Here is a 12,476-nt window from a genome sequence, read left to right on the forward strand (position 1 = left end):
CGTGGGCGCCATGGCATTTGTGCTCGATCGGTAGATAATGGAATGGGCCGGATTATATGCTCGGTGACTTTATATTGGGTCAAGAATCTAGTTAGTTACATATTCGAACCCAAGGTCTGTGTATATCTTACAATTCTATGTGGCCGGCCAAGGCATCTCGGAACGTGATGCATGTACTCTGATTTATTGGAGGATAAAGCCAATATCATATTCGCGGTGCCATGTTTCATGTTTGATGCCCTATATGCTTTCTTACTGCGCCTAGCGCTAATATGCTTATTTGGTTTATCGTATCTTACAGTGAAATTAGTTGCTAGCTCAAGCTCTTGCGTTGCGTCAACGTGATACCATCAAGGCGCGCGCATGATACTTGCATAGTTTTATGGGGTTTTTTTTCTTTTCGGAAAAAAGAGTGTTATCTTATTCCTTCTTGATCGCTGATTCACTGGTCCTTTCTCTGATTTTAAAAACATAAAGAAAGAAGCTCACCAGGGTATACATAAAAAGGGTGTGGTTTAAAGCCTGATTCTTAAGGCATCCATTGTTACGAGTCTTAAAACACAAATTAGATCCGATGGCTGAGCAATCGATTTATCTCTAACTAAAAATCAGACGACATAGATATAGCAAAGCCCATATAGAAATCAGACGACATAGATATAGCAAAGCCCATATAGAAAATATAAAATCACGAATCTATCTTTTTTTTTTAGAACAACGATCTGTTCAACGAAAGGATCCATGCAAGTCTGAGCCGAGCATAAACTTGAGTACTTTGGCTAAACATAAGTCGTAGAGCGGATGAAATTTAAGCAGGCCTGTTTGAGCCCGGCGCAGTTGTGCTGCTCGGCTAAAGCGAGGATGGTCACCGCATTGCTGCTGTCAATGCACTCGCAGAGCGTCTCTTCACAAATCAGCTTCAGCTTGTCCAAATCATATCTATCTGCCGCCACAAGCAAATGTTGAGTCATCGTCACGTCCTGCTCCTGCGGCGTCTTCTCCGACTCCGGCGACGTTAAGCACTCCGTGTACAGGAAGTAGAGCAGAGCCTCGAACACCTGCGGCGCCATGTCCTCGATACGCACGGCATCATCTCTGGCACCGGTGCTCTCCTTCATAGCACCGAAGAGCTGCGCCTTGAAGACCGGCGACCGAGCGGCGAGGATGCACCGGTGCGCCGCGAACGCCTCGTCGCCGACCATGAACGTCACGTCGGCGCCCTCTTTGCTCGAGAGGAGATCGCCGAGGTGCCGCTGAAGGCTGGCCGTGCAGGCCGCTGGCGGCACAAAAAGCGCAGACGGCGCCGTCAGTTTGGGGGGGGGCAATAAAGCTTGGGCGACGGCGATTTGCTCCATGCGTACTGGGAACTCGCCCTGGACGGCGATGTCGACCTTGATGGTGAAGCAGTCGTCCACGAGCAGCCTGGATTGTTCGAGGTCTTTGTTCTTGAAGAATCTCTCGTGACCGTTGCTGCTGCTCCAGAAGGAACTGTAGGTGCCCCTTGTAGAAACTCGTGACGTCCCGCTGCTGTCAACGATGCTGATGCCGTACTGCGCCTTCAGGTCGGAAGTATTCGAGCGGAGGAAGACGGACATGTAGCCGGCGTTGTCACGCCCTCTGCCGTTGGGGTACAAGTCGATAGACCAGCTTCTATGGCCGCCTAGGCTGAAATTGCGAGATGTGATGCAGTGGTTGTTGGGCATCCCTTTGGTGCGCGAGTAGCCGTCGATCTTGAGCAGGTGGAAGCCGCTGGTCGGGCAGAAGACGATGCTCGACGCGGAGGTGTCCTCGCTGGCGGCGGCGGATGCCGGAGTTGCCGCTTCCATGATGGCGCGCAAGTCGACGAACCTTGGTCGGTGTGATCGAGGAGATCGATGGGCGTAATTCCGTAGTTACAGTTCCAGCGACATTATATTAATCTAGACGATGTTTGCGGTTTGGTTCATGTCGAATGAACTGTTGGCGGCTACGGGAACGGACCGGCGGCGATGGGGAGGGACTCGGAGGAGACGGCGGGGATGGGAGAGGGGGCGGCGGATCTAGAACGGGATGGAAGGCGGAGGCGACGAGACGAGGTCGTGGATATAGAAACAGCTTACGGTTTGGTCCATGTTGGACGAGCCCACGCACTGGGCCTAAACACCACGTCTGCTGGGCCATTTAATCCTTGGGTTGGCTAAATACAAGTTTCAATACGGAATGGGCTCCTTGAAAAAAACAAGGTTGGTGGGCCTGATCGAGCGCACATGGTAACCTTTATTATGACTTGGGTTGGCTAAATTGACATCAAGAAAATAAAAAAAATGACATCAAGAAAATTGACATAGTGGCTCCCGCCACCGCCGTCGCCATGGACATGGTGCTCGATCGCGGTGCCCGAGGTGGCAAATATCAGAGCATGCAACGCAAGATGCTTAATCAGGTGCTTAAAAAATTAACCAGATGCTTAACCTAACTTGGCACATCTTCTATACAGATAAGTGTTAGTGTTTAAGAAGATTATTTTTTTTACCGAAAATTGTATGAAAGATTCCCGACAGTATTAGTGTTCAAGAAGATAATTGGTTTATTTTCGCCGTGGACGACTGCTTCACCGTCAAGGTCCCGTCCAAGGCGAGTTCCCTTCGCAAGGAGAATATCTTCGTCGCCCAAGCTTTGGCCCCCAAACCGACACCACCACCAGCAGCAGTTGTGCCGCCCGCGGCTGCCAGCCTTCAGCGGCACCTCGGCGATCTCCTCTCGAGCAAAGAGGGCGCCGACGTGACGTTCATGGTAGGCGACGAGGTGTTCGCGGCGCACCGTTACATTCTCGCCGCGCGGTCGCCGGTCCTCAAGGCGCAGCTCTTCGGTGCTATGAAGGAGAGCACCGGTACTACTAAAGATGATGCCGTGCGTGTCGAGGACATGGCGCCGCAGGTGTTCGAGGCTCTGCTCTACTTCTTGTACACGGACTGCTTACCGTCGACGGAATCGGAGACGCCGGCGCCGGAGCTGGACGTGATGACTCAATATTTACTTGTGGCGGCAGATAGATATGATCTGGAGAAGCTGAAGCTGATCTGCGAAGAGAGGCTTTGCGAGTGCATTGACGCCAGCAATGCGCGGTGACCATCCTCGCTTTAGCCGAGCAACTCAGCTGCACCGGCTCAAACAAGCGTCTTAGATTTCATCCGCTCTCCGAATTATGTTCAGCCAAATTAATTATTACTCTCTCCGTTTTTAAATACTTGTCGCTGTTTTAATGCGAAGGAAATACTCAAGTTTATGCTCTGCATATAGCACTGTTTCTCATAGTAATTCATCTGCTCCGGCCCCTTTGTTTGGGCCGCGTCACCTTGTTCATTCAAGAAAAATATCTTCTTTTTTACGAGGTTTGATTTTGTACTCGATCAGTCACCTTGATTTAATTTGTCTGTGGACGTACGTGCATCATCGATCGGAAGCAGCATGACCAGCATGTACGTAGTACAAGAAGATTTTATTCAGGTCACATATCACGTACATACACTAATAGCTGCGCATGCACATGCACATACTACCATGCATGTGCCATGACCGGGTGCATGCTGCATGCACTCCGTGTGGTCGGGGGCGTCCAGGGACGGGCAGGGGCGAGGTCGGGGCGGCCACAGGGACAAGGAAGGCGGGCAGGGGCGAGGTCGGGGGCGTCCAGGGACGAGGGAGGCAGGCAGGGGCGAGGTCGGAGGCGGCAACCAGGGGCAAGGGACCGATCGTTGGCGGCCAGGGTCGGGGACGGGCCGACTGCGGTGGCTCCAGCGGGCGGCGGCAGGAGAGGAGGAAGACGATGCGGGAAGGAATAACTGTCACCACCAACCGTTTTTTTTTTTGGAGTTCGGGTGGCTTCTTCGGGTTGTGTGGGACACCGATGATATCCAGGCTGGGGGGAGTGTTATTCGGTTGATACGATCTTTTTTTTATTCGGTTCATACGATCTTTTTTTAGATTCCGGAAATCTTCAGTATTTATTCGGGTCTTTTTTGACACCCAAACCTGAAAATTGGCGGTTATTTTTCGGATCGGAACTCTTTTCGGTATCTTCTAGAGTGGCTCTAAAGGGCGCTGCAGAGTTCTATGGTGTGTTTGGTTTGCTACCAAAACATACCAAACCAATTTTTTGGTCATTGACCAAAATTTGGTGTTTGTTTGAATGGTTACTAAATATTTGGCTAGCTGGCAACTTTGGACTCAAATCAAACATCCTCTTATATCCACGTTCTCAGTAAAAAAGACATCTGCGCGTTCGCGTGCTCGCACACATAGGATAGTTCTCTTTGCGTGACAAGTCCTAAATGCGAACATGGCTTTGCTGTACTCGATCGACACAACCAAAATCTAGCATAAAGGTGCATGGGTGATGATGATTCCGCACGGAACGTATAGAATTTCGTCCTGAAAAGTTTGAGCAACCCAAATCAAGAATAGATCCTTTCTTGAAGTTTGAGCAACCCAACATATAAATACGTAACTGGAGCCATCGCAATATACAACAACTTCAAATTACTGTAAACACCAGCAGTGAAGATGGCTTCCAGAAATACAGAGCAGTCCGCCGGCAGCATCTCTGCCTCGCCAAACGCAACCAGCAGCCAATGTCCACCCGCCATGCATCCCGAGCTGCTCATGGCGGCATGCCAAGGATACTACGGGCAACTGGACCTCCTTCTGAATAGGGAAGATACAGAGGTTAATTTGTTAATTATCCTCCTATTTTTTGGAAGAACAATTTTATTAGGGGCATTTGGAAGAATGATCACACTGACAATATTGCAGGTGATCGTCAATGTTGACGGTTCTACTGAGTACGCAGCATCATTGCTGCTGCAAGGGGCCACTCCAGACGGGGACTCTGCACTCCATATAGTAGCTTCCTCTGGAGATGGTGACAGGTACGTGAAGAGCGCCGAGGTAATCTACAGCAGGGCAAAACACTTGCTGGCTGCACGTAACGGCAGGGGCAGCACGCCATTGCACTGTGCCGCCAGGGCTGGTAACTTCGCCGTGCTCTCTCTTTTCATTGATCTGGCTAGAAGAGAGGAGGAAGCAGGTGCTGTGGACAGCCGGATCAGGACCAGGACACTCCTGAGAATGCAGAATAAGCCTGCAGGGGAGACGGCGTTGCACGAGGCGATCCGTGCCGCCCATATGCCCATGGTAGGCGAGCTCATGACAGCGGACGACTGCTTGGCCCGTGTCCCGTCGCACGACGGCACCTCGCCATTGTTCCTGGCTGTCTCGCTGCGCCACCACGCCATTGCGCGGGAGCTCTACAAAAGGGATAGTCAGTTGTCCTACTCTGGACCTCATGGACAAAATGCTTTGCACGCCGCAGTTCTTCGAAGCCAAGGTACCTAATTATTCTTTTAGAAACTCCCTTATTTGAACCGATCGACTTTTTTGTGTGTGTGTGTGTTGTTAACATGGAAGGGGCCTAATTGCAGTCATGAACGAATTACTGTTGGGGTGGAACAAAGATCTTATCAAACAACAAGACCAACAAGGAAATACACCTCTACACTTCGCGGTGTCAACCGAAAGTGATTATACTGGGTTTTTTCCTCGGTATATTATGCCAGTGGATAGTGGAACAAGTATCACACCATTTCTGAGTGTAAAGGAACAACCATTGGACCTTACCAAGCAATTGTTGGAAGCTGATGCACATTGCGCATATCAAGCAGACAAACAAGGTTCGTACCCCGTACATATCGCTGCATCCGCAGGTATGCTATCAGCCATCATCTTCTTAGTCACAAGATGTTCCGGCTGCGCTGGTTTGCGCGACAATCATGGTAGAACTTTTCTTCATATTGCCGTCAAGAAGAGGAGATATCATGTAGTTGCTTATGCCTGCCGGACACCATTGTTGGGGTCAATATTGAACTTACAAGACAATGAAGGGAACACTGCGTTACATCTAGCTGTGGAGGCTGGGGATTGGTGGACTTTTGCTTATCTATATGCGAACAAACATGTGGACTTAAATCTACCGAATATCAGTCGACATACCCCACGAGAACTTTCAGTTAGAACCATCCCCACAGGAGTGTACTGTATGCTGGTAACATACTTAATTCCAGCCTGTTTTGTTTTTAACCTGTTTCTTGAATTTAGATCAAGATTAGGAGATATATGTGTGTGTAATATTGTGCGCTCTGTCATTTGCAGAATTCACGGATTTTGATTCAGCAAGCACTGATATCTGCAAATGCTACTCGAGATATTTGTCGGCTAGATGGCATGGAAGTGGACCATAATCCCGAGCCAGATGCTGGTGTTGATGCGCAATTAACAAACTCGACGCAAGTTACTGGCATCGGCTTAGCGCTAGTTACAACGATGGCATTTGGTGCCACTTTCTCCCTGCCTGGGGGTTACAGGGCTGATGATCACCCCAATGGAGGAACACCTACTCTAGGTACATCAAATTTTTTTCAGGGCTTCCTGATGGCGAACTCGTTAGCAGTTGCGTGCTCATCGCTGGCCGTCCTAAGCATATGTTTTTATGGAATGCCTGGATATGATTATTCCATGCGCTGCCTGCACTTCAATTTGTCCTTGTGGCTAGGTGGGAATGCAGTAATATGCTTTAGCATATCCCTCGTACTTGCTGTATACATCATCCTCGCTTCGGTTTCTCTTGGAACTGCTATTGCCATCATTCTGGCGCTGGCTTCAGTAGCAATCTTCTATGCAAACTCACTATTAGAAAGATACATTATATTACTAATAGGGATACTGAATAGAGTAGGAATAGTGCCAATACTAAGATCTAATATCTTCAAGGCATTATTTCTTCTGGGTTGGCCAGTCTTAGTGATATTTTTCTGTCAAGAAATCTATGCATGGCGACACCATACATGGATTTGAAGAGTGGCATAACGAAATCAATAGGGTTTCTTGCCAACATTTTGTTACATTTTTTTGTTTAACAGTTGTTTTAAGCTTGTAACAATTTGAGCATTTGTTTACATATTGCCTAATTTTTGGGTTCATATACTAGCACTGTTTGGCTAATTTGAGCATCATTTCCGCAAGGAATGATGGAGAAACAGAGGGTGGATATGGACTTAGATATTAATCTGATGGTTATGATACGTCGACTGAGATTTTTAACCTTTCTTTATAAAAAATCAGGCAAATAAAATATAGCCGTACCTTTTTTTTCTAGAATACACGGGAAGATTTTATTCAGGTCACGGTCGTCTTATTCTCGTGCATACATATACATACAGCTGCATGCACATGCATAGATACCATGTAAAGGGCATCTCCAAGGGAACATGCCAAATCAATGCCATCCGTCCGTTTTTGTCTGCGGACAAGAAAAACCAATTCAATGAGCCATGCCAAACTATTGCTATCCGTCCGTTTGTCCGCGGACATGTCAAATGCTAGCCAAATTTGACATCAACTTGGCAGTCCGCGGACAAAGTCCACCTCAGCGTTTTCCCTATTCTCGCACCGATCGCGCCAACTCCCTGCCTCGCCCTGCCGACGCGCTGCATACTCCCTGCCTCGCCCCGCTCCCTCCCCGCCCCCAGCCTCGTCGCACCGACATCTCCCTGCGGCGTTGCCCTGCCGTCGCCCTGCCGCCGCACCATGGATGAGGTCTTCACCGCGCCTACTGGCCGCCAGCCGCCGACCGCAGCGAGCGTCCAACGGGCGCAACGACGCAGAGCCGCAGCCGCCCGGGCATCCCAGCAAGGCTCCGTGGCCAGAGCTACCGCCGCCGGAGCCTCCTCGGGCCAGGCCGCACCGCCCCGCCACCCTCCACCTCCGGCTGCTGCCAACGCGCGCCGTCCGTTGATGAGGAGATGGGGTACGACGGCATGGACGACTCTCCGGCCTTGCGTCGGCAGCCCAGTGCCATGTCGGAAGGCAGAGACCGTGGCGCCCGCAACCTGTTTGATGAAATGTCTGAACAGACACAGGTATTATTTTCCTCTATTTGTTGCTGTTTTCAGTTGTTGTGAGTGGCGGTTTTGAGTATATGGTGCTGTTAGGGAAGGTTTAGTTGGGAACATGTAAGAAATTTTTGGTTTTGTATTCCTAGGAGTATCAAGAGGAGTGTATGATGGATTTGATCAATGATGGGCAACAACCTCAAATATTTGATGTTGATGATCCAAACTCTCCAATTCCCAACCAACCCTTCCACCAAAAGAGAGGTCCGACAAAGAGAGGAAGCTCATATACAATCAAAGAAGATGAGTTGTTAGTGACGGCATGGTTGGAAGTGAGCCAAGACCAATCCAAGGTGCGGAGCAAAGGGGTTCAGCATATTGGAAGAGAATTCATGAGTACTTTCATGAATGGAAAAATTATCCACCATGGAAATTTGTAAGTGATCGCAATGAGTGTTCACTTCAATCACGTTGGGATGTCATTCAAGATTCTTGCAACAAGTTTTGTGGAGCATATGATCAAATTACCAATAGGAAGATAAGTGGCATGGGAATCAAAGAACATGTAAGAAATACATTCTTGCAATACCATTCACCCTTTTGCTATGTTGCTACATTTTGACATGTCTCTTGATTGCTAGATGGGAATGGCTATCACATTGTATAGCACAATGCATGAAGGGAAGCACTTTAGGTTGGTTCATTGTTGGACCATACTCAACAAGGCCCCAAAGTGGATGAATTTTGTAGCATCACTCAAGAATCCCAATGGAGCACACAAGAGGCCGGCAAGCCAAATGGATGAGAATGGGGAGGGTTTTGGGCCGACGTCAACCGCAACTAGGCTGAAGGGAAGGAAGTGGGAAAAGGAGAAGGCAAAGCGTGCTAATGCGAGTACGTTGAAAGATACTTGGACGGAGATTATGGCCAACAAAGGTAAACTAATTGAGAAGAGGGATGAAAAGAAGGAAGAAAAGAAGGATGAACACCACAAGTGGTTCATGGAGATGACAAATGAGAAGGTTGCGATTGAGAAGGACAAGGTTGCACTTGAGGCGAAGAGGCTTGAAATTGATGCAACGAGGTAGACCAAGAGGCTTGACATTGAAGCAAAGAGGGAGGAGAAGAGACTTGAAATTGAAGCAATGAGGGCGGCGACCGAGGCCGAACAAGTTGGGCTCACTAGATTCACCGAGGAGTCGAGGATCATGTTGGCCGACAAAAGCTTGATGGATGCCAAGACAAAATTGTGGCATGAAAATCTTCGTGACAAAATCTTGGCACGAAATGGCATTTGATCTTGTGATGGTGCATCGTATGATTTGTGCTTATTTTGGTACTATGTCATTGAGATATTTGAACATGGTCATTTGAGATATTTGAACTTTATCATTTGAGATATTTGGACCATGTCATTTTAATTAATTTGCACTCTACAATTGCATTGATATTGTTGAATACATAGTTGTATGGTAATAGAACTCATTGAAAAATAGGTGTGAACAATTTGAAAGGCGGACATTTTAGCTTGTATCCATTGGATGATGTGTTAAATGGACATGCCAAATTATCCGGACGGTGGACAAACGGACGGATGGCACGTCGTAGTCACCCTTGGAGATGCCCTGCTCACATGGTCGCGACATCACACACTCACATACATACATAGCTAGATAGCGGGCCGTCCTGTGAGCCGGGCAGCCCAAACATGACCGTGACGTCGTTCGATCTCCTCGTAGGTAGGCTCGATCGTACTGCGGACACGCGTGCTCAGCCGTAGTACTGGCCGGTGCACGACGAGTCGTACCTGCTCTCGCACGGGTCTACACAGTGGTGGCTCCCGCCGTGGCCGTGGCCATGGACATGGTGCTCGCGGTGCCCCAGGTGGCTGCCGCTGTGGCCAAGGTGCCCTCCACGGTGGCTGCCGCTGTGTCCAAGGTGGCCGCCGCGGGCACCGTGGTGGTGCAGGCTATCTCCATGGCCCAGGTGGCCGTGGCCGTGGCCCCTGCGGGCGAGCTCCACCTCGTCGATCTCCTCGTACGCCTCCTTCCTCACCACGTAGCTCTCGCCGCCGCCGTGGTGGCAGTGGCCGCGCACCGGCCTGCTCATCTCCTCCTCCGCGCAGTAGTCCGCCTCCGAGTAGTAGCGCGCCATGGCCGGCCGCCGGCAGGGTGTCAGATGGTTTCCTCTGAACGTACGCTTTGTTACTGTACTTAATTTGTGTTTGCAATGCTGCGAGACCTGATGCAGGATGCAATGTCAGCTGCCCTCCCTGCGGCTTTTATAGGGTGCCCAGCGCCTGCATGGGTGTGCTACTTGTCAGCTAACAATGCGCTACACGGGCTGTGCATGCATTATGGTCGTTGTTAGTGGAGTAGGGAATTTGTTCTGAAAGATGTCTGGGTGCGCGGTGCGTTGTGCTGAGAGCCGGAGACGTGACAGCTGCCCGTTTGGATCGAAGATAGGAGAGGCATCGCGAAAAAACATTTCTTCCCTTCGATCGATTGGTGCCCACGAATTTGTGATAACTAAAAGGTTTCTACCTCGGTAGACATATGTACCGACCGGCCGAATGTAAATGGAATGAGACAACAAAGAGTCTATTTCCTAATTAAACTCCTATTTCTATATATATCGACTTGTCACACATCGAAAATTTGTGTGCTTGTCCATACTATATGAGGCTTGATCAACTTATAAATAACTATTTTTAAGATAAAGATAAATTATGTTTTTTTTGGCTGGCCAAAAACGGCACGAAAACGTATATCCGAGGGTCACATCATCAGAAAATTGCCCGAAACAAAAAGTAAATTGCTTAGAACGGTGATTGTTTTACAAGCCGAAAACGACTCGAAATTGTGTTACCGGAAACGTATATCTGAGAAGCACGATATCGGAAAGTCGGTCAAAGACTAAAAAAACGTGGGGTATAAGGCATGTAAACTGTCTGAGCTGTGATTTTTCGACAGCCCGAAAACGTGTTACCCAGGGTCATTATATCGGAAAATGCCCCGAAAACCCTAAAACTACCTTAATGAATTTCCAGAGATAGTCAGCCAGATCTTCGCAACAACCAAGCCATATGGAACTTTCTTAAATTTTGTTGTGTGTACACTGTACGGTCGCATGGCTTCTCGTTATACCCTCTGAAATAGTAATACTGTATTGACTATATAATTACGGTTTTGCTATATCTAACTCCAGTGGCGGATCTACCTGGGCTATAGCCCTCACCCAAGGAGTATTGGTAACCCCATTAGTAAATTTCTATAAACAACTTGGATCAAGCCCCTCAGGGTCCTAGGCACATCAGGCGGGGTCTTTTTGTCCAATCGGCAGGGGCCAGTACTAACAGCCTGACCATCTACGTACTTCTGAGGCCATGCCAAAATTTTAATTTTGCTATTTTTCAGTGTGTTCAAGCACCAAATATACTTTCATATCAAAACAGACCTCATGTATTTGGGTATATACGGAGTATTGATTATGCCTTTTGGCCACTAAAATTTAGCCCTGGTTGTGTTCAAATCCTGGGTCCGCAACTGCATAATTCGTCTGATTTTTACATAGGAATAAGTTGATTCCTCAGCCGTTGAATGTGGATTGTTTGCTTTAATATTCAAGACGAACGATGAAGAGGTGGGAGTAGCCGAGTAGAAATGACGTCGAAATATTAATCTGATGATTTTTATAAGACTAAGATTTAAATCTTTTTCCTTAAAAATCAGGGGCTCGAAGCTACCGACCGGGCGCACACACGAATACACTGGAACTAGTGATCGATGATACACGCATGAAACAATACACGAATCAGACTGTATCAGAGTACTAAGAAAGCAGCTTTAATTTTATTAAGGTCACGACCTTATTTAACCGCTGCACGCGCAAAGTATACGCACGTAGTACGTACAACACACTTGCGCGGTACTGGGTGTGACCGTGGGTTTCATACAGCGATACACACATCTATTTGTACGGAGTACTTCCATGCATGTCCGAGTCCGTGTGTGACTTATTGCTAGCACAGGTTAATTAGTCGTCGGCCCTGACCACGAAGTTCTCCTTGCGCTCGTGGAACTCGCCGGTGCGGGTGTTGACGTCCTCCTCGACCTTGCTCTCGCGCACCTCGAAGTGTCCCGAGCCGCGCCCGTGGTGCCCGTGCCCGTGGTGTCCGCCGGTAGCCTCCTGCACGAACGTCTCCTTCGCCACGTGCTGCTGAATGCCGCCGCCGGAGCCGTGGCCGTGGCGGAAGCCGCCGGCCGGGTTGCCCATGGCCCTCACCTCCTCCGAGCAGTAGTCCACCTCCTGGAAGTGTGCCATGGCAATCGGTAGATTTGGTGTAAGTTGGCTCTGTGTATATATGTGTGTTGTGGAATGCGAAACCTGAGTGTAGTGCGGCAGGAGGGGACGAAACGTATGCCGTTTTATAGTGTGGGAGTGTGTTATGTATGAGTGGCCGAGTGGGGTAGGGAATTTCGGCGTGGAAGACACGAGTGCGCGCTGCTTGCTTTCTGCCTTCCCCCTTTCGCTTTTTAGCATTCCTACCAG

General features: G+C 48.9%; 4 protein-coding genes across 4 annotated transcripts; 2 read left to right on the forward strand and 2 right to left on the reverse strand.

Annotated features, from left to right (window-relative positions):
* Window positions 1-766: 766 nt before the first annotated feature.
* Window positions 767-2,017, reverse strand: LOC100838686 (BTB/POZ and MATH domain-containing protein 3). The gene has a single exon (XM_003567334.2). It carries the CDS (start codon window positions 1,824-1,826, stop codon window positions 780-782), a length of 1,047 nt encoding a protein of 348 aa, XP_003567382.1. The 5' UTR covers window positions 1,827-2,017; the 3' UTR covers window positions 767-779.
* A 333-nt stretch (window positions 2,018-2,350) lies between these two features.
* On the forward strand, window positions 2,351-3,108 carry LOC104583362 (BTB/POZ and MATH domain-containing protein 3-like). Its single transcript, XM_014898661.1, has 2 exons — window positions 2,351-2,422; window positions 2,530-3,108. The coding sequence occupies exons 1-2, from the start codon at window positions 2,351-2,353 to the stop codon at window positions 3,106-3,108; spliced, it is 651 nt and encodes a 216-aa protein (XP_014754147.1).
* Window positions 3,109-4,510: 1,402 nt separating this feature from the next.
* LOC100838989 (ankyrin repeat-containing protein At5g02620) lies at window positions 4,511-9,317 on the forward strand. Its single transcript, XM_010235276.3, has 6 exons — window positions 4,511-4,704; window positions 4,792-5,365; window positions 5,460-6,079; window positions 6,187-7,952; window positions 8,075-8,490; window positions 8,567-9,317. Exons 1-4 carry the CDS (start codon window positions 4,543-4,545, stop codon window positions 6,886-6,888), a joined length of 2,058 nt encoding a protein of 685 aa, XP_010233578.1. The 5' UTR covers window positions 4,511-4,542; the 3' UTR covers window positions 6,889-7,952; window positions 8,075-8,490; window positions 8,567-9,317.
* A 2,433-nt stretch (window positions 9,318-11,750) lies between these two features.
* LOC100832320 lies at window positions 11,751-12,343 on the reverse strand. The gene has a single exon (XM_003564845.4). It carries the CDS (start codon window positions 12,246-12,248, stop codon window positions 11,961-11,963), a length of 288 nt encoding a protein of 95 aa, XP_003564893.1. The 5' UTR covers window positions 12,249-12,343; the 3' UTR covers window positions 11,751-11,960.
* Window positions 12,344-12,476: the final 133 nt, after the last annotated feature.

The sequence above is a fragment of the Brachypodium distachyon genome, chromosome 2, assembly GCF_000005505.3.
Source record: "Brachypodium distachyon strain Bd21 chromosome 2, Brachypodium_distachyon_v3.0, whole genome shotgun sequence".
Classification (NCBI taxonomy): Eukaryota; Viridiplantae; Streptophyta; class Magnoliopsida; order Poales; family Poaceae; genus Brachypodium; species Brachypodium distachyon.